This window comes from Felis catus, chromosome A2 (assembly GCF_018350175.1).
Source record: "Felis catus isolate Fca126 chromosome A2, F.catus_Fca126_mat1.0, whole genome shotgun sequence".
In the NCBI taxonomy this organism is placed as follows: Eukaryota; Metazoa; Chordata; class Mammalia; order Carnivora; family Felidae; genus Felis; species Felis catus.
The window spans coordinates 162,809,676-162,831,775 of NC_058369.1; the positions used below are offsets into that span (position 1 = coordinate 162,809,676).

Sequence of the window (22,100 nt, forward strand, 5' to 3'; positions counted from 1 at the left end):
TATTTTTGGGACAGAGAGAGACAGAGCATGAACGGGGGAGGGGCAGAGAGAGAGGGAGACACAGAATCAGAAACAGGCTCCAGGCTCTGAGCCATCAGCCCAGAGCCTGACGCGGCGCTCGAACTCAGGGACCCCGAGATCGGGTCAATGTATTTTCTGTTATGAAATTAACAAAGCTGACAGTTAAAACAAGATCACTTAAAGAAATTAATCTTCTAATGGAAATGCAAATGATTTTAGCTTTCACCCTGAAGAATGGATGCCTGAGAATAACAAAGGAAATATAAAAATGTAGACTGACATATTATACGCAAAGCCTCTGAAATGAAATCAATATTTTATTCATAAGAAAGGAAGAAAAGTAGGAGACAAGAACAGAATTGAAAATCCTGACATAGATCTTACAGAGTATGAAAACGTATCATATGATCAACGTGCTTCAGTTCAGTGGGAAATTGATGGCATATCTAATAAATGGTTCTGGCACAAAGACTTAAGTATGCACCCCCAAATAAGTCTTGTTGGGCCCTGAGACACTTTTCTGAATATTCTGGCAAAAGAAACGCTCAAACTTTCTTAGAGGTCCATTAGGTCTGGGTTAGAGAGGTGTCCCGGCCTCCACACTGCGAGATGTAGTCCGCGGGAATCTGGTTGTAGAGACTTAACCATTGGACGAAACCAAACAGACCTGACGCTGTGTCCTCTGATCTCTGACCGCCCTCCAGCACTTCCCACCCCTCCCAGATGAAGGTAACTGGAGACCCTCTGTCACACAGCTTGAAGGAAGGAAAAGAGACTAGGGGCGGGTATGCTGCTCCAGTCTGCTCCAATTCTGCTTCCATCAGTTGGTCAGACTCTCCAGAAGCATCTAGAACCTCAAAGAAGCTGAGGTGCACCTGAGGCGCACCTATCTCCTTATGCAGCTAGATGGCCAGAGCCAGACCCCATTCTGCTCTCTTCTCCATGCGCAGCAACAGCCCTCCAGAAAGACGCCCGCGCACTGCAGAGTTCTCCCCTCCACCTGGCATGCTGCTCCCTACAGCGTAGAAGCCATTCAACCGCCCCGGAAGGTGTGATGAAGGCCCCCGGGGGGTTCGAGCTGGGCACTCCGGACCGCACCCGCGGATCAGGAGACTGGGATGGCCAAGGACCCACGGGCACGGAGAGGCCGACAGCTGGCCACGGAGGCTGAGGCCCGGCCGAGGCTCAAATGGGCTCCCTCTTCAGCAGACGTCTGTAAACTTCCTCCGATTCCTTCTGGATCTGGCACAGACCCTCCCGCCAGGGCTCCGCGCCGGGCGCCTCCTCTGAGCCGCTCCCCCCGGGCACCTGCTTCTCCTGGCGGTCTCCGCGCAGACCGTTCCGCTGGCAGTAGCGGTAGGCGCGGTTGCTGAAGTGCCGGTGGTTGTTCTCCCACAGGATGCAGTTGACCTGCCCCAGGAGTTCCCGCAGCTGCGCCTCCTGCTCCGCGCCGCCCGTCGCGTTGTTGAAGGCGCAGTGGCGCCGTGAGCACTGCCGGTCCAGCCGGGCCAGGGCCTCGTTGTCGGTCTCCCGCACGTACTGCTCCAAGGAGCCCCCGTCCAGGTCCTCCTTGCGCGTGAACACCAGCACCGTGTGGGCCAGCACGCCCACCCCGAAGGCCTCCTGGAGGCGCCGCACCGCCCGCCGGTCCTCCTCCGTGTAGCGGCCCAGCTGCGTCACCAGCAGCACCGCGTGCGGCCCGGGGGCGGAAAAGACGACCGCCTCGCACACGGCCTCCAGCGGGGCACACGGGGACAGGATGTCGGGGGTGTCGATCACCTCGAGCTCCAGGCCGGCCCAGTCGCGGCTGGCCCTCTGCAGGGCCCGGGTCACCGGTTGAGCGCTGAGTTTAGACTGGAACTCTTTCCTGCCCAGGATGCTGTTTCCAGTCGCGCTCTTCCCGCTGCCGGTTTTCCCCACTAGGAGGAGCCTCAGTCTCTGGGGGCTGGGTGGGGCCGTCCCCAGACCTGGAAGCGCCGAAACAAAGCAGAGGGAGCTGGGGTTAGAGCCGCGTGGCTGGGAGCTCCCTGACCGGGGCAGGGCGTCGGCGGGGAGGGGGGAGCCGAAGACCCGCCTCTGCACCGGAGACCTGCGGGGGGAGGGGGACGGGGGAGGCTCACGTTCTTTCTTGCCTTTTTAAAGCCTTTTTTAACAAGTGTGGTAAAAAGACAATGTAAAAAATTATAGAATATAACAAAATTCATCATTGTATCCAGTTTGAGGTGAGGCGCTCAGTGCATTCACATCATGTGCAATCATCACTGTGCACCTCAAGAATTTTTTTTATCATCCCAGACTGTCCTGATGAAACCACAACTCCCCATTACTCCCTCCGCACTAATTCCTGGTGACCTCTAGTGTTCTTTCTGCGTCTAAGAGTCTGACCATTCTAGGTAGAACATCCTAGTGGAATACTGCAGAATTTGCTTTTTTGTGTCTGGCTTCTTTCATTCAGCATAACGCCCTCAGATTCAGGCATGTTGTAGCACGTGTCCGGACTGCCTTCCTTTTTAAGGCTGGATCATACCCCATTGTAGGTTTGTATCATTTTTTGTTTATTCATAAACATATATGAACATTTGGGTTGTTTCCACCCTTTACTATTGTGAATAATGCTGCTGTGAACATCAGTGTACAAATGTCTGAGTCCCTGGCTCTCAGTTCTTTTGGGTATCCACCCAGAAGGGGAATTGCTGGATGGTGTGGTAGAATACCACATTTTTATGGTTCGGTTTTGCCATTTCTTATCAGGGTCATCTGTTCTCACCCAGATGGGAATTAGCCCAGTATGACTATGGAACCCTGGGCTTCCCTAAGTCTCCCTGATTGGAGATCCTTCTCAGTAAGAGCAGGAAGAAAAAGAAACACGTGACCTCATGCGTCTGACCATATCACCTTCTTCAGCTTTTGTGGCAGAGAATGTTGGGAGTGTGGGACCACCTCAACCCACCCCCAGGCTCCAAGTGCAGAAACACCCTGCGGCCACATTCTTATTCAGCAGCCTTGAAGTCTGGGTTGGACATTCTCACCCAGCAGAATACCAGAACCATGAGCTGAGAGAGACTTGGAGATGCCAATTTAATATCGAGAAACCTAGTGTCAAGGTTCTTGGATTCTTGGGGCTGAGCACCAGGAAGGGAATTAATTCCCTTCTGACCTTTCAGATCTGAGACCCAGAGCACACAGAGAAATGCCAACTAATAAATGGTTTCCAAGTCTATTCCCCCATTGAAGATAGTGATGTGTCTCAACAGCAGAGCCCTGAGCCTCCTGAGGGGAGGATGGACACTGACTTCCTCAGAATCTCTTCAGCAATGACATGTTTTTTCTGCTGCCTGCCACCCAGGCCAGGCTGACCCAGCAGCCAATTCCGACCGAATGGCTTTGACTCCCTCCAGCTTCCCCCAGCCGACTTGAAAGGAATTTGAGTGAATGGATGAGGGTTTCAGGGAAGCATGGAACATTCACCTCTGCCCTCCCAGCCAATGAAAAGCTGGGCAAAGGTAGCAAACCCTGTCTCTGCACACGCCTGGGACCAGAGCACACCACTGGAATTTAAATATACCACTTGAGCGCTGGAGAGGATTTTTCAAGTAATATTTAACCTTGATTGCTGCAAGAATAGGTAAATCCGCCCCTGGGTGGTTCAGTCAGCTGGGCGTCTGACTTCGGCTCAGGTCATGATCTCACACTCTGTGAGTTTGAGCCTGCTTCAGATTCTATGTCTCCCTCTCTCTGACCCTCCCCCATTCATGCTCTGTCTCTGTCTCAAAAATAAGCATCAAAAAACATTTAAAAAAAAAGAATAGGTAAATTGGGTATCAGCACTTCTATGGGTAATTTGCTTTGGTGGTTTATTAATAAGGCTCTCTTCCAGTGGCTCAGGCCATTGAAGTTCATGTAGTAAAAAACTGTTTGTGTTAAAATACATAATGAATCACAAATAATTTCTTCTGGGAAGGAAATTGGATGGATTTCCAGCATTCCCAGATTCTGTCTGCCCAAGGTAGATGGCAAAGTTGAGCCCTTGAAAGTTAAAAGCCTGGTCCTGATGCAGTAGCTTTTGGAGAGAACCCCCTCCAGAAGGCCAAGCCCAGTTCTGAGGCAGCAGCCAAGTACATCCTGTCTGCTCACATGCTGCTTTGCAACCCGTATGACCCTGAGAGCTCTCCCATCTGATCCAGCCAAGCACCTGCATGGGGTCTGTTGGCTGCAGAGCCTCCGGCTCCAGTGAGCCGTTTGGTCACACCGACTATCAGCACATCCTACCTGAGGAAGCAAGCCCAAAATGCACAGACCCCTTTCTTTGGGCCTGGCACAGAGATTTAGTAAAGGGGGCGGCTGGCACTGTGTCTCCCTTCATTTCCCCCGCTGTGCCCATCAGGGCCCTCTCCGTCTTATTTGGCTGCAGTAAAGGAAGACCCCCCCAACCCAAAGCCCCCTTGATGGCAGCCCAGGTGGGCAGATCTCTACAGGGATGGACCCTGCTGCCTGTCCCAGTGCACCACCTGTCATTAAACATCCCCATCCACACCTCTCTCAAGCTCATTTCTGCTAGAAAGTAGTTTACCTCCTATAACATCTTGTTTAGGATCCTGACACAGTGCTCCTGCAGGATTCTCCTGGACAATCTCTTCATATTCTTCCTTCTTTATCTAGAGAAAACCATAATATGTCTTATTGGTTTTTCAACAGTTTTAAGAGGCACCTGACTTTTGCCTTTCTCTTGCCAGAAGCTTAGGTTTGAGGGGAGCAGCCTGAATGAGGAGAGAGAGGAGGGCGTCTGAGGGGTCTCTCCTTCCTTTGCAGACCCTGTTTTCTCTCCTCTCCCCCCATCCCTACTGTGGTCTCTATTGGCAGTGTAAGAGACTTCATGGAGAAAGGTGAACTGTGAACTGGCCTGACAGCCGAGGTGGGAGGTAGTATTTGGAGAGACAGGGTCCTAGAGCCATTCTGTGAGGAGAGAAAAGAACAGAGAGCAGAGGCAGGTCTGATACTGGGTCCTGAGAGCAGTGGGAAGACTGGTGTGGCCACAGTGTATCTGGAGGGCATGGGCAGGAAGTCGTGGCGAGGGACTGGCTGGGGGATGGGGGCAGGGATCTTGGGCCAAAATGGGTAGTCCAGGCCTGACCTTTGGGGAAGGTTTGGCAGTTAAGAAGTTAGGATTACAGAGGGCTTACAGGTTGGTGGCCAGGTTCTGCTGTGAGGACAGGAATGGGACCATCAGGGTGCGGGGCAGAGTCCTGCTGGGAGCCAGGAGACCGCAGTGCTCATCTCCAACGGCCATCAGTTGGTCACAGTGGATGGTCACACTGCCTGGGCCTTATTGTCCCCATAAGTGTGAATGCTAGGCCTGAACTAAATGTCCCTGAGGTCTCCTCCCCTGTGGGAAGGGCCATGCCACTCTATCCAGGAACTTCAGGCATCCTTCTGAGGAGAGCATGTAACCTCGCTCAGTGCATCCTGCCTCATGGACTAACACAGTTGCCTATGTCAGGGGCCCGTCAGCCTATAGCTGCTTGATATTCTCTGTGGAGTCAGGGAGGAAACTGCATGGCTCCAGGACTGTTTTTCCAGAACATGTAGGACTCTCAGAGACACAGTCAGATGAATGTCACCAGACAAAGGCTGTGGGGTGTGGGGAGACCCAGCTACAGGGGGCCCTGATAGGCATGGTTTTCCCATTGCCACAACATCCTCAGAAAGTCATTGTACTCTGTTAACCTGGCAAATGACTTCAGTCCTGCCCTTATCCTGGGAGCTGCCCAGCGGGAGGTCAGTGTGGCCCTTGCTGTATGGTTGTTGGCTTTACTTAGCAATGTCACCTCTGAAAGGTCAGGCTCAAAACAGTCACAGTCCAGTAAGTCATGTGACTTCAGGAAAAGAGAGTGACCAGGTCAGGGGAACAGCTGTCCCCAGCTATCCCTAGCAGGGATACAGCATTTGCCTATCCAAAGGGCTTCTGGAACAAGGAGATTAGTGCTCCTATCTCTGTACCTGGAGACCCCTCAACCTCTTTGTCCTTCGCTTCCTTACATCCTTGGTGGAAACTGAGGCAGTACTTCACCAGCAAAATCTCGTGACTCCTTTAGAAAGAAGGGGAGGCTCAGTGGAAAGTAACAGCAGGGCGGGTAGGTGAGCTGGGTGAGGAGCACAGGCAGAAAATTTGCACTGTGCGCCCCAGCCTTGCACCAGCAAGTAAATCCGCGCCCCAGGCCTCGCTGCTTTGCCCCTGCCTAGCCAGCACCTCACATGCCTGCCTCGCTGCACTTGGTAGGTTTTGTCTCCAGCACAGAGCATAAGCAGCTATGTCCCCCCCACTTAACGCTTCTCAGGAGGAGAGTCAACTCGCCAAAGCATCTTGCTCAGAGCTAAACAGTGAATTCGAGCAGGGAACAGAGTTCTTCTGACTTTTATTCATGGATGGGTTCGTACCACTGTAAACGCACACTGCATGCACTACACACATGCACTCACAAACACAACACACACCCACACACTCACAAACACACACCCACACTCACAAACATTCACACAGACTCACAAACACAACAAACACACACACACTCAAATACAACCACACATAGTCACAAACAGCACACACCCACACTCACAAACACAACACACGCCCACACACTCGCAAACACACACCCACACTCACATTCACACAGACTCACAAACACAACAAACACACACACACTCAAATACAACCACACATAGTCACAAACAGCACACACCCACACTCACAAACACAACACACGCCCACACACTCGCAAACATACACACACTCACAAACTTGCAAACACACACTCATAAACACAGCATACACCTATACACAAACATACACACACAAACGTGTCACACATAACACTGCACACATACAATCAGAAAACTCCACACACATATTCACAAATACATAAACACATAAACACACACACAAAACACACAAACATAAAACACCCACATACACACAGAAACAAATACACAACATACACAGTCACACAAACACACATAAATACACAACATACACAGTCACAAAAACACACAGATACACATCAACATAAACATACACATCAGCACATCACACACACTCCACCCATACACATACACTCCCAAACACAGCACATACACAAACACAAACATACAACACACACAGAAACATACATACACAACACACACACACGCACACAAACACACACCCTCACTCACTCAGACTTACCACTCCGTCAGCCATAGAGGAAGAGGAATGGTCATGTTTTCTGTCTCCTGGGTCCATGCTGTCTTGTGAATTCTTTGTTTCTCCTTTTAGGGACGACACATTGCAGGCTTCTGGGGACTTTGACTGGAAGAGGTAGAGGAAAGTGTCCATGGCATATGAATATATAGAATCCATTGCTTATAGTTTTCAGTAAAATGGAATCAGAAAGCTCAGCTCAAGCTTTGCTTGAGTTTTGCTCAAGAAAGAGCAAAGTCTGCTGTGTGGGGAACAGGAAGTGGGTGAGAACACCCAGGGCCAAGCCCTTCTCAGTCGGAACACGTGCTGTTTGCACTTTGTCTGCGGCTTTGGTAATATAAACAGGAAAAACAAGAACATCAGTATTGTTATTATTTTTGTCCTGAACCAGGATAACTCAGAGGCTTAGAAAGAAGCAGCAGACCCTTCAGAAAATTTTGTGCCAGGGGCCTGATTTTTTACTGATCTCCTCCCTTGTTTGCAAGTTGCCTGTCTCCTGCACGTACCAATGCCTTCGCCATTGTGGTGGACGCCCATTGTCTCTTCCTCCCTCCTTAACTCCAACTTCCTTTAAGTATTTTCTCTCAGGTCGAGACCTGCAGACTGGAACTGCTGGGTCCTGGGTGGCACATCCTCAGAGATTGGAGCTACTCCACCGGCTCCAGTCAGCTGACTGTGGGCCATGGGACTTGTCAGCTCCAAAACAATTGAGCCAATCCCTTGTAATAAATCTCTTTATGTATGTGTGTATACAACACACACACACACACACACACACACACACACACACACATCTGACAATCCACAATTCTGTGCCATATCTGAGTCTGGTCATCCCTGTGTCTCCAGACTGGACTTCTTCTTTCCTGTTAGCACACCTTGTGTGGATGTGGAAAGCTGGATGGGATCTATCTTATATTAGGAATTAACATAGCTAGAGCTGCGGGTGAGGTTTTGTATTCATCTGTCTACGAGTTGGGCTGTGTTCATATTTGCTGAAGCTGTAGAGCTGGCTTCCTCTAACGTTCCTGTCTGTTCTCACTGTTGTTGGTGGGTTTCCCTAGGAAGCCCTTCTTAAATAGAGTTTCTATCTTGCTGTTTTTTCAGCTTTTTAAAAATTTATTTTTATGTTTATTCATTTTTGAAAGACAGAGAGAGACAGAGCACAAGCAGGGGTGGGGCAGAGAGAGAAGGGGACACAGAATCCGAAGCAGGCTCCAGGCTCTGAGCTGTCAGCACAGAGCCTGACGTGGGGCTCGAACTCACGAACTGCAAGATCATGACCTGAGCTGAAGTCGGACGCTTAACCAACTGAGCCACCCAGGTGCCCCTGTTCTATCAGCTTTAATTCACTGTTGTTGTTTTTTTTTAATTTTTTTTCAACGTTTATTTATTTTTGGGACAGAGAGAGACAGAGCATGAACGGGGGAGGGGCAGAGAGAGAGGGAGACACAGAATCAGAAACAGGCTCCAGGCTCTGAGCCATCAGCCCAGAGCCCGACGCGGGGCTCGAACTCACAGACCGCGAGGTCGTGACCTGGCTGAAGTCAGACGCTTAACCGACTGCGCCACCCAGGCGCCCCGAAAACCTTCTTCTTAAGGACCTGAAGCTCTGATCTAGGTCTGGCCATGTATAATATCATGTCATCTGCAAAAAGTGAAAGCTTCACTTCATCTTTGCCAATTTTGATGCCTTTGATTTCCTTTGTTGTCTGATTGCTGATGCTAGAACTTCCAACACCATGGTAAACACAGCGGTGAGAGTGGACATCCCTGTCGTGTTCCTGATCTCAATCCCTCAGAAATACAAGCAATTCTCAGGGAATACCATGAAAAATTATATGCCAACAAATTGGACAACCTGGAAGAAATGGGCAAATTCCTAAGTACCCACACACTTCCAAAACTCAAACAGGAAGAAATCAAAAATTTGATCAGTTATCAAAAATCTCCCAACAAATAAGAGTCCTGTACTACATGGTTTCCCTGGGGAATTCTACCAGACATTTTAGCAGAGATAATACCTATCTTTATAAAGCTCTTCCAAACAATAGAAGGGGAAGGAAAACTTCTAGACTCAACCTTTGAAACCAGCATTACTTTGATTCCTAAACCAGACAGATACCCAGCAAAAAAAAAGAGAACCACCCAGGCGCCCCTTAATTCACTGTTTTTATACTGAAGCCCTGTTGATGAGGTGGTAGGAGTGGGTGTGGGAGGCATGATCTTAAAATTAAATCCCACTCTCTCAGTGGGTCTGCAATCCCGGGTTGTGATCATCACAATTTTTTAGCTTTTCCTTCTGTGTCCCCACTTTGGGTGAGCCAGGTGATATGGCCACTTCCCACCTTTTTTCTCCTCATTTCACTGTCACCTCTCTCTTCTCTCATCTGCTCTGGCCTTGATGGACTTACTTTAGTCACTTAAACGCTTCATCCATCTTTTTTCTCAGGAACTGCTGTGAAATTCTTCCTTCTTGGGGAAGATATGCTAGTAATAAAAAGATTTTGATAAACATTTTGGAGGCTGAATGGAAATTTGGAAGTTTAAAATATTCACTGTTAGGGTGCCTGGGTGGCTCAGTCAGTTGAGTGCCTGATTCTTGATTTTGACTCAGGTCATAATCTCCTGGTTCATGGGATCGAGCCCTGCATCAGGCTCTGTGCTGACAGCGTGGAGCCTGCTTGGGATTCTGTCTCTCCCTCTTCCTCTTCCCCTCCCCTGCTTGCTCTCTATTTCTAAAATAGAAATAAAATAAAATACAATGTTTACTATTCATACTATTTTAAATATTTATCTAGAGGAAATATACGTTAAAACCATAAAAGACAAATAGCATGTATAAAAAATATAAGGTGGCTATAAAATCATTATTTATAAATGCTATGATTATTACCTGGGAAAATCAAGAGAATAAACCATATAACATGGTCCTAGAAGAGAATAAACCTATAACCATGCTCCTATAAACAATAAAAGACCTTAATAAGTTGATGGATGCAAAATTAAATAAAAACCATAAAAACTGACTCACATAAGCCAATTATGTTAACTTAACAATAGCCAATTATATATAACTTGTGAATTAAAAAATAACAACAAAAAGTAAAATGCCTAAGAATAAACTTGAAAATTGTGTGAATGTTCCATATAAAGGAAACTTCTGACACTGTGGAGCAAATAGAACTCTCACATGATGTTTAGTGAAAATGCTCATTGGTAGAACTCTTCTGGAAAAGTCTGTAGTATCTAGGAAACCTGAATATTACACATAGCTAATATCGAGCTGTTCTACCCCAAGGTACATACCCAACATAACTATGTGCTTCTGTTCTGCAAAAGGTAATGTCTGTGATATTTATAGTGGTGGCACTTAGAATAACAAAAAAATGGAAACAATGTAAATGCCCATCAACTTAAGTATTCTCATGACAAAAAAAGAAAGAAAAGAAAAATGGTAACCAAGTGAGGTGGTGGATATGATAATTAGCTAGATTATGATGACTATTTCACAATGTATGCCTATATCAAATCAACAACTTGTATACCTTAAATAGATGTAATTTTTATTTGTCAATTATATCTGAATAAAACTAGAAAATAAAATAAAGTAAAATAGCTGAAAAACGGTTTTAAAATGAAAAAGCAGGGGCGCCTGGGTGGCGCAGTCGGTTAAGCGTCCGACTTCAACCAGGTCACGATCTCGCGGTCCGTGAGTTCGAGCCCCGCATCAGGCTCTGGGCTGATGGCTCAGAGCCTGGAGCCTGTTTCTGATTCTGTGTCTCCCTCTCTCTCTGCCCCTCCCCCGTTCATGCTCTGTCTCTCTCTGTCTCAAAAATAAATAAACGTTGAAAAAAAATAATAAAAAAATAAAATGAAAAAGCAGGGGCGCCTGGGTGGTTCAGTCAGTTAAGTGTCCGACTTTTGATGTCAGTTCAGATCTTGATCTCAGAGTAGTGAGTCCAAGCTCCATGCTGGGTGGGTGTGGAACCCACTTTACAAACAAACACACAAAGAAATAAAAATTGAAAAAGCATAAGTAACATAGCCTACATTAGTTGGGTTAATTATACAGGTTATATATTCATTCACAAATTATAAATTGTATGTATTTAAATTGGATTATATTCACACAATAAAATACTAATAGTGAGAATGCACAATTTATTGCTACTTATTATGATATGGATAAATCTCAAACATAATGGTAAGCAAAAAATGAAAACAGAAACAAAAACCAGATACAAAAGAAATACATAGTACATAATTCCATTTATATTAAGTACAAGGACAGCTAAAATGAATCTATACTATTAGAAGTTCAGCTAGAAGTCACCCTTGGAGAATAATGGGGGGACTTCTGGGATGTTCTGTTTCTTTATCTGAGTGCTGGTTACACTTTATGTTACTATAGATCATAAGGGACTCATTATGGTTTCTGAATATTAAAGTATTTTAAAAATAATGACATTGGGATTCCTGGGTGGCTCAGTTGGTTAAGTATCTGACTCTTGATTTCTGCTCAGGTCACGGTCTTAGTTCCTGAGATCAGCCTTGCATTGGGCTCCAAACTGATGGTGCGGAGCCTGCTTAGGATTCTCTCCTTCTCTCTCTGCCTCTTCCCCACTTGAGTGCTCTCTCTCTCTCTCTCTCTCTCTCTCTCTCTCTCTCTCTCAAAGTAAGGGTGCCTGAGTGGCTCAATAGGTTAAGCATTCGACTTTGGCTCAGGTCAAGATCTTGGGGTCCATGAATTTGAGCCCCGCATTGGGCTCTGTGCTGACAGCTCAGAGCCTGGAACCTGCTTCATATTCTGTGTCTCCCTCTCTACCCCTCCCCTGCTCGTGCTCTATCTCTGTCTCCTTCAAAAATAAACTTATCACAGGATACAAAAGTAATGTACAGAAATAAGTTGCATTCTTATACACTAATAATGAAGCAACAGAAAGACAAATAAATGAACTGATCCCATTCACGTGCTCATGGATTGGAAGAATAAATATTGTTAAAATGTCAATACTACCCAAAGCTATCTACACATTCAATGCAATCCCAATCAAAATTGCACCAGCTTTGTTCTCAAAGGTAGAACAAGCAATCCTAAAATTTGTGTGGAACCACAAAAGACCCCGAATAGCCAAAGTAATTTTGAAGAAGAAGACCAAAGCAGGAGGAATCACAATCCCAGACTTTAACCCTCTACTACAAAGCTGTAATCATCAAGACAGCATGGTATTGACACAAAAACAGACACATAGGCCAATGGAATAGAATAGAGACTTCAGAATTGGACCCACAAAAGTATGGCCAACCAATTTTTGACAAAGCAGGAAAGAATATCCAATGGTAAAAAGACAGTCTCTTTAACAAATGATGCTGGGAGAACTGGACAGCAACATGCAAAAGAATGAAACGAGACCACTTTCTTCACCATTCACAGAAATAAACTCAAAATGGATAAAGTACCTGAATGTGAGACAGGAAACCATCAAAACCCTAGAGGAGAAAGCAGGAAAAAACCTCTCTGACCTCAGCTGCAGCAATTTCTTACTTGACACATCTCTAAAGGCAAGGGAATTAAAAGCAAAAATGAACTATTGGGACCTCCTGAAGATAAAGCTTCTGCACTACAAAGGAAACAATCAACAAAACTAAAAGGCAACCAACAGAATGGGAAAAGATATCTGCAAATGATATATGAGACAAAGGGCTAGGGTCCAAAAACTATAAAGAACTCACCAAAGTCCACACCTGAAAAACAAATACTCTAGTGAAGAAATGGGCAGAAAACATGAATAGACACTTCTCTAAAGAAGACGTCCAGATGGCCAACAGGCACATGAAAAGATGCTCAACATCACTCCTCATTAGGGAAATACAAATTAAAACCATGCTGAGATACAACCTCACGCCAGTCAGAGTGGCCAAAATGAACAAATCAGGAGACTATAGATGCTGAAGAGGATGTGGAGAAATGGGAACCCTCTTGCACTGTTGGTGGGAATGCAAACTGGTGCAGCCACTCTGGAAAACAGTGCGGAGGTCCCTCAAAAAATTAAAAATAGAACTACCTTATGACCCAACAATAGCACTGCTAGGAATTTACCCAAGGGATACAGGAGTGCTGATGCATAGGGGCACTTGTACCCTAATGTTTATAGCAGCACTTTCAACAATAGCCAAATTATGGAAAGAACCTAAATGTCCATCAACTGATGAATGGATAAAGAAATTGTGATTTATATACACAATGGAATACTACATGGCAATGAGAAAGAATGAAATATGGCCCTTTGTAGCAACGTGGATGGAACTGGAGAGTGTTATTCTAAGTGAAATAAGTCATACAGAGAAAGACAGATACCATGTTTTCACTCTTATGTGGATCCTGAGAAACTTAACAGAAGACCATGGGGGAGGGGAAGGAAAAAAAAAAGTTAGAGAGGGAGGGAGCCAAAGCATAAGAGACTCTTAAAAATTGAGAATAAACTGAGGGTTGATGGGGGGTGGGAGGGAGAGGAGGGTGGGTGATGGGCATTGAGGAGGGCACCTGTTGGGATGAGCACAGTGTGTTGTATGGAAAACAATTTGACAATAAATTCAATATTAAAACATTTTTTTAAATAAAAATAAATAAATAAATTAACTAATTAATTAATAAACTTACTTTAAAAAATGTTTAAAGGGGCACCTGGGTGGCTCAGTTTGTTAAGCATCCAACTTCTGCTCAGGTCATGATCTTTTGGCTTGTGGGTTCAAGCTCTGCATGGGGCTCTGTGCTGATAGCTCAGAGCCTGGAGCCTGCTTTGGATTCTGTCTCCGTTTCTGCCCCTCCCCCACTCACGCTCTGTCTCTCAAATATAAACATTAAAATTTTTTTAATTAAAAAAATAAAATAAAATAAAACAATGACATCAAATTTATCTTCTTTTTTTGTGCAGCTTGGAATAACAAGAGTAACTCTGCTCTTCATGGCTTATGCAAATTTAAAGATGGTGCTCACATCTCTCACCAAATGGATACCTGTTGTAGACAACAGGCCTATTTTTAGACAGTTTATAAAAACAGATCTATATTTATAGGAAAATTTAAAAGAGTCAAATATTAAAAGGATATATTTTGGGATATAGCAAGAAAACAGTTCTCCCCATGGGAATAATAATGCTATTGCTTTATCTGATCTGATATCTGAAAATATTTATTTATCTTTTTAATTATCTATTCATCTCTATTTTCAAGTGTATTGGCCCAAATCTATTCATAGGATTCTCTTAAATTTTTTATTGTGTTATTTGTTTTAATACCCATCACCCACCCCCCCCTCCCTCCCACCCCCCCATCAACCCTCAGTTTGTTCTCAGTTTTTATTGTGTTCTTGATCTTTGATTTTGATTCACATTAGCAGAATTGTATGTCATTCCAAAGAATTAGCTTTATTGTGTAAATTTGGGGATATTTTGTGTTCTTTTAAATTTCATTATTTCTGTTCCTATTTTTATTTATTATTTATTATTTCCTTTCATCTATATTCTGTTTTTCCTTTTGCTAACTTCTCATTTTTCAAATGCTTAAATATTTAGAATTATGAATTGCCTTCTAAATACACCTGTAGCTTAGTCCAAAAGCTTGGATTGCTTTAGCTGTTATCCAGTTTCTAAGTATGGTTTTATTCATAAAGGGGGTGAAAAAATGCTTTGATTTTTTAAAAAATATGAATTCCCTCTATTCAGTTTTCAGATAGATCTTTAAAATTTCAGTGAGAAGTTTATAAACTATCAGGAGAAATAAAGGTAGTTTAAGGGCGTAAACAGTGTGTGAAGCACTTAAAGGAGACACAGGACAGTATGGGGATGTTGGTGTGTCTACACAGGACACTGACATGGACTTTCCAACTGTTTTAACTACAGTGTTCTCCCTCCAGGACCAGGGCAGTGTGAGTCCAGGAAAGAAGAAGAAGGGCTATTCAAGTCTGAGATTCCCTGGGTGACCAGCCACTCAAAGATTATCATTGATCTTAACCCCACCCCCACCCCCTGTAATACTGGCGGCTACCAGATTTCATCCCCTACCCTCCCTGAACCCTTGATTTATGCTTCATACACTCTAGATCTTTAAATGTATTACTTCTTTGTTCCAGCCTCCATTTATGTCATGTGTGTGAGACTCACCCACCCAAGAAGACTGAGATCTTCTCTTATAAATACTACTTCACAGAGCTGGATGCATAGAAGGTGTTCCATTAAGAGCTGCACAGTGAGATACCATCCAATAGGATAAAACAGGAAGGGAAGGGAGAGGATAGCATGGATGGAGCCAAACCCATCTGAGAAATAAGGGTGTGACTCTGCTGGCTGCTGCAGAAGCAACATGATTAAAAGTTCTTTTGTGTTGGACGCCATGGCCTTGGCCTTGGTCTCTTTATGAGATCCACTCACCGGCAAAGGGCATCCACATGCAAAAAAATGTAAGGTGAGAAATTCCGGTCTTGAGCATGCGTCGTCTTCGTTGAGCTATCCCACTGCATGCACGCCCCGTCCCTCCTGCCCACGGTCTAAGCAGAACCCTTCTGTGAGCACACAGTACCCTTCCCCTGCACAAAGTCACCTCCCACTGCCCTAGTTCCCCCAGGAGTCTCAGGGGAGTAGATGTGTCAAGGTCTCTCTTCATCCAAAAATCCAAGTATTTTCTGACCAAAGCCTCAGATCCTCAGGGCCAGGCTCCCTCTATCTTCCAGAACCACCTCATTTGTCAGAAGCCTTTTTCAGGTGTGCTGAAAAGACACCAGCATTGGGGAACCTAGGTGGCTCAGTCAGTTAAGTGTCTGACTTCGGCTCAAGTCATGAATTTGTGGTTTGTTAGTTTGAGCCCCACATTGGGCTCTGTGCTGACAGCTCAGAGCTTGGAGCCTGTTTTCGATTCTGTGTCTCCCTCTCTCTCTGTTCCTCCCCTTCTCACACTTTGTCTCTCTCTCTCTCTCTTTCTTAAAAATAAATAAAGATTTAAAAAATTAAAAAAAAAGACATCAGCATGGTTCCATCCCCTCTCTCTTTGAAAACCCAGATACCACAAGAAGCTCATGAGCTCGTGGCTTTAGGGAAAGGGGAGTGAGAAATGAGTCACTACCATCAGGAATAGAAGCAAAGAAAGGAAGATGAAAAGATAAACCAGAGTTTCTAGAGAGTTTCTCCATGGGGTGCTCCTGATTACAGGCCAAGATGTGGGAGTTCTCACCTCAAAGCCAGAGGACACATTCTACAACGTCCTATTCTATCATCAATAGTATTCTATTTCCTAAAATGGCCCATAATTGTACAAAATTCCTTCTATTTTGGATTGCTTTGAGGGGTGGGGGTGGGTTGGAATCCACAAATTACCATGTTGCACCAGATGGTGATAATGATAATGAATATCAGCAATGTCACTGCCATCTTTACCACCTTCGTACTTCTCTTCCATGATGCAGTTCATATTTTTTTAAGTTTATTTATTTATTTATTTATTTTGAGAGAGAGACACAGAGACAGAGATAGGGAGAGAGAATCCCAAGCAGGCTCCATATGGTCAGCACAGATGTTAGGCTCAAACTCAGGAACTGGGAGATCATGACCTGAGCCAAAATCAAGAGTCAGACACTTAACCAACGGAGCCAACCAGTTGCCCCATAACTCATATTTTTTTTAAACATTGTTCTTGGGGCGCCTGGGTGGCGCAGTCGGTTAAGCGTCCGACTTCAGCCAGGTCACGATCTCGCGGTCCGTGAGTTCGAGCCCCGCGTCGGGCTCTGGGCTGATGGCTCAGAGCCTGGAGCTTGTTTCTGATTCTGTGTCTCCCTCTCTCTCTGCCCCTCCCCTGTTCATGCTCTGTCTCTCTCTGTCCCAAAAATAAATAAAAACGTTGAAAAAAAATTTTTAAAAAACATTGTTCTTATTTTATTCAATTCTTTTGAGTTGCTTTTTAAGTTTATTTTTTAGTAATCTGTATATCCAACATGGGGCTCAAACTCATAACCCCAAGATCAAGAGTCCCATGCTCTTCCAATTGAGCCAGCCAGGTGCCCCAACAATTCATATTTTTGAAAATTATCTATTTTAATTATTCTTCCAAGATCCCTGTGATACTATGCAAATAGGTAATAAAATCTATTAAAAATATTAGAAAAATAAGGCTTGAATGACATATTAAGATTAGGCAGTTAGTTATGGAGGTGATACAGTCCCAGCTGCTCTTTCTCATATGTACTCTTCATTCTTCAGAGATAAAACTATTATTCTAAATAATATTTTCCATGGGACATCCCATGGCCAGGAAATGAAATGATAAGCTAGAACCCTGCACTAAAACTAGCTGGATAATTATTTTGAAAATTCTTAAATGATAGTTCTTCTAAAAATAAATTCTAGAAGACCAGACTGGAGACATTCTAAATAGAGAAATCTGGAGCTTTTAGTGGAGCTCAAACTCACTATGAGCCTGTGGTGCAAAAAAGCAGTCACCAGGAGAGTTAGCAAACATGGTGGCATAGGAGGATGCTGGGCTCACCGTGTCCAGCTAATCACTTAGATTACACCCACATTGGCCTAAATAACCCAGAAAACCACCAGAAGACTAGCAGAACGGATTCTCTGGAGACAAGCGTAGACAAGAGGCCCACGGAAGAGGGTAGGAAGGGCGGAGAGGTGGTGAGCGCTACACGGACTGGCAGGAGGGAGCCAGGGTGGTGGAGGGGCAGCCCGTCCTGCAAGGCAGAGCCCCCTAGTCTGGCTTGCAAAAGCGGAGGGGCCGGACCAAGTGTGTTCTGAGAGTCAGCGGGACTTAACATCTGGAAGGTTATAAGTCAACAGCTCTGCTCGGAGAGCAGGAGGGAGAGTTGTTGAGCCCCGGAGGGCAGAGTTCACCTTAGCAAGGAACAAAGGCACTGGGACGTGCCATCTCCCTCATCCATCCCCCAGCCAAAATCCCAAAGGGAACCAGTTCCCATCACGGAACTAGCTTGCACCACGCAAACACCCAATGCTGTGCTTCTGCAGATCCATCCCTCCCATGGGTCTGCCTCCCTCCTGGTGCTGCAGGGCCCCTCTCGAAGTGGACCACTGAAGGAAAAGCAAGCTGAGACTGCCCCTCCTGCCCCTGTGCACCACCCTGGCTAATACACCAGATCCCATGGAAGCAGTGCCACAAGCCTGGCAGTGTGCAAATAGCCCAGACAGGGGCCACACCACCCCACAGTGAGTCCCACCCCTGGGAGAAGGGAAGAGAAAGCAGACACCAGTCTGACTGTGGCCCCAGCGGTGGGCTGGGGGCAGACATCAGGTCGGACTGCAGCCCCACCCACCAATGCAAGTTACTCCGGACAGCACAGGGGAAGTGCCCTGCAGTTCCGTGTCACTCCAGGGACTATCCAAAATGATGAAACAGAAGAATTCCCCTCAAAAGAAACTCCAGGAAGTAGCAACAGCTAACAAACTGATCAAAAATGATTTAAACAATATAACAGAAAATGAATTTAAAATAATAGTCATAAAATTAATCGCTGGGCTTGAAAACAGTATAGAGGACAGCAGAGAATCTATTGCTACAGAGATCAAGGGACTAAGAAACAGTCAGGAGGAGCTAAAAATGCTATAAATGAGCTGCAGAATAAAATGGAGGCGACCACAGCTCGGATTGAAGAGGCAGAGGAGAGAATAGGTGAATTAGAAGATAAAATTATGGAAAAAGAGGAAGCTGAGAAAAAGAGAGATAAAAAAATCCAGGAGTATGAGGGGAGAATTAGAGAACTAATTGATACAATAAAAAGAAATAATTTATGCATAATTGGGATTCCAGAGGAGGCAGAAAGAGGGAAAGGTGCTGAAGGTGTATTTGAAGAAATCATAGCTGAGAACTTCCCTGATCTGGGGAAGGAAAAAGGCATTGAAATCCAAGAGACACAGAGAACTCCCTTCAGATGTAACTTGAATCAATCTTCTGCACAACATATCATAGTGAAACTGGCAAAATACAAGGATAAAGAGAAAATTATAAAATCAGCTAGGGATAAACATGCTTTAACATATAAAGGGAGACTGATAAGACTAGTGACAGATCTCTCTACTGAAACTTGTCAGGCCAGAAAGGAATGGCAGGAAATCTTCAATGTGTTGAACAGAAAAAAAATATGCAGCCGAGAATCCTTTATCCAGCAAGTCTGTCATTTAGAATAGAAGGAGAGATAAAGGTCTTCCCAAAGAAACAAAAACTGAAGGAATTCATCACCACTAAACCAGCCCTACAAGAGATCCTAAGGGGGATCCTGTGAGACAAAGTACCAGAGACATAGCTACAAGCATGAAACCTATGGACATCACAATTACCCTAAACCCATATCTTTCTATAATAACACTGAATGTAAATGGACTAAATGCGCCAACCAAAAGACATAGGGTATCAGAATGCATTAAAAAAAAACAAGACCCTTCTATTTTCTGTCTACAAGAGATTCATTTTAGACCTGAAGACACCTTCAGACTGAAAGTGAGGAGATGGAGAACTATCTATCATGCTACTGGAAGTCAAAAGAAAACTGGAGTAGCCATACTTATATCAGACAAACTAGACTTTAAATTAAAGGCTATAACAAGAGATGAAGAAGGGCATTGTATAATAATTACAGGGTCTATACATCAGGAAGAGCTAATAATTATAAATGTCTATGCACCGAATACGGAAGCCTCCAAATATATAAAACAATTACTCACAAACATAAGCAACCTTATTGATAAGAATGTGGTAATTGCGGGAGACTTTAATACTCCACTTACAACAATGGATAGATCATCTAGACACAGGATCAATAAAGAAACAAGGGCCCTGAATGATACATTGGATCAGATGGACTTGACACATATATTTAGAACTCTGCATCCCAAAGCAACAGAATATTCTTTCTTCTCGAGTGCACATGGAACCTTCTCCAAGATAGATCACATACTGGGTCACAAAACAGCCCTTCATAAGTATACAAGAATTGAGATCATACCATGCATACTTTCAGACCACAATGCTATGAAGCTTGAAATCAACCACAGAAAAAAGTCTGGAAAACCTCCAAAAGCATGGAGGTTAAAGAACACCCTACTAAAGAATGAATGGGTCAACCAGGCAATTTGAGAAGAAATTAAAAAATATATGGAAACAAATGAAAATGAAAATACAACAATCCAAATGCTTTGGGATGCAACGAAGGCAGTCCTGAGAGGAAAATACATTGCAATCCAGGCCTATCTCAAGAAACAAGAAAAATCCCAAATACAAAATCTAACAGCACACCTAAAGGAAATAGAAGCAGAGCACCAAAGACACCCCAAACCCAGCAGAAGAAGAGAAATAATAAAGATCAGAGCAGAAATAAACAATATAGAAACTAAAAAAAAACTGTAGAGCAGATCAATGAAACCAAGAGTTGGTTTTTTGAAAAAATAAACAAAATTGATAAACCTCTAGCCAGGCTTCTCAAAAAGAAAAGGGAGATGACCCACATAGATAAAATCATGAATGAAAATGGAATTATTACAACCAATCCCTCAGAAATACAAGCAATTATCAGGGAATACTATGAAAAATTATATGCCAACAAACTGGACAACCTGGAAGAAATGGACAAATTCCTAAACACCCATACACTTCCAAAACTCAATCAGGAAGAAATAGAAAGCTTTAAAAGACCCATAAACAGCGAAGAAATTGAATCAGTTATCAAAAATCTCCCAACAAATAAGAGTCCAGGACCAGATGGCTTCCCAGGGGAATTCTACCAGACATTTAAAGCAGAGACAATACCTATCCTTCTCAAGCTCTTCCAAAAAATAGAAAGGGAAGGAAAACTTCCAGACTCATTCTATGAAGCCAGCATTACTTTGATTCCTAAACCAGACAAAGACCGAGCAAAAATAGAGAACTACAGGCCAATATCTCTGATGAATATGGATGCAAAAATTCTCAATAAGATACTAGCAAATCAAATTCAACAGCATATAAAAAGAATTATTCACCATGATCAAGTGGGACTCATTCCTGGACTGCAGGCTGGTTCAACATTCGCAAATCAATCAATGTGATACATCACATTAATAAAAGAAAATATAAGAACCATATGATCCTGTCAATCGATGCAGAAAAAGCATTTGACAAAATTCAACATCGTTTCTTAATAGAAACCCTCGAGAAAGTCGGGATAGAAGGAACATACTTAAAGATCATAAAAGCCATTTATGAAAAGCCCACAGCTAATATCATCTTAAATGGGGAAAAACTGAGACCTTTTTCCCTGAGATCAGCAACACAACAGGGATGTCCACTCTCACCACTGTTGTTTAACATAGTGTTGGAAGTTCTAGCATCAGCAGTCAGACAACAAAAGGAAATCAAAGGCATCAAAATTGGCAAAGATAAAATTAAGTTTTCACTTTTTGCAGATGACATGATATTATACATGGAAAATCCGATAGACTCCACCAAAAGTCTTAGAACTGATACATGAATTCAGCAAAGTTGCAGGATACAAAATCAATGTACAGAAATCAGTTGCATTCTTATACACTAATAATAAAGCAACAGAAAGACAAAGAAACTGATCCCATTCACAATTGCACCAAGAAGCATAAAATACCTAGGAATAAACCTAACCAAAGATGTAAAAGATCTGGATGCTGAAAACTATAGAAAGCTTATGAAGGAAATTGAAGAAGATATAAAGAGATGGAAAAACATTCTGTGCTCATGGATTGGAAGAATAAATATTCTTAAAATGTCAATACTACCCAAAGCAATCTACGCATTCAATGCAATACCAATCAAAATTGCACCAGCA

At 44.0% G+C, this 22,100-nt stretch overlaps 1 protein-coding gene across 1 annotated transcript; it reads right to left on the reverse strand.

Moving 5' to 3' along the window:
• Window positions 1-320: 320 nt before the first annotated feature.
• On the reverse strand, window positions 321-7,668 carry GIMAP6 (GTPase, IMAP family member 6). Its single transcript, XM_006929496.5, has 3 exons — window positions 7,241-7,668; window positions 4,592-4,676; window positions 321-1,988 (listed from the first exon to the last, which is right to left on the reverse strand). Exons 1-3 carry the CDS (start codon window positions 7,412-7,414, stop codon window positions 1,207-1,209), a joined length of 1,041 nt encoding a protein of 346 aa, XP_006929558.2. The 5' UTR covers window positions 7,415-7,668; the 3' UTR covers window positions 321-1,206.
• Between the last annotated feature and the right edge of the window lie 14,432 nt (window positions 7,669-22,100).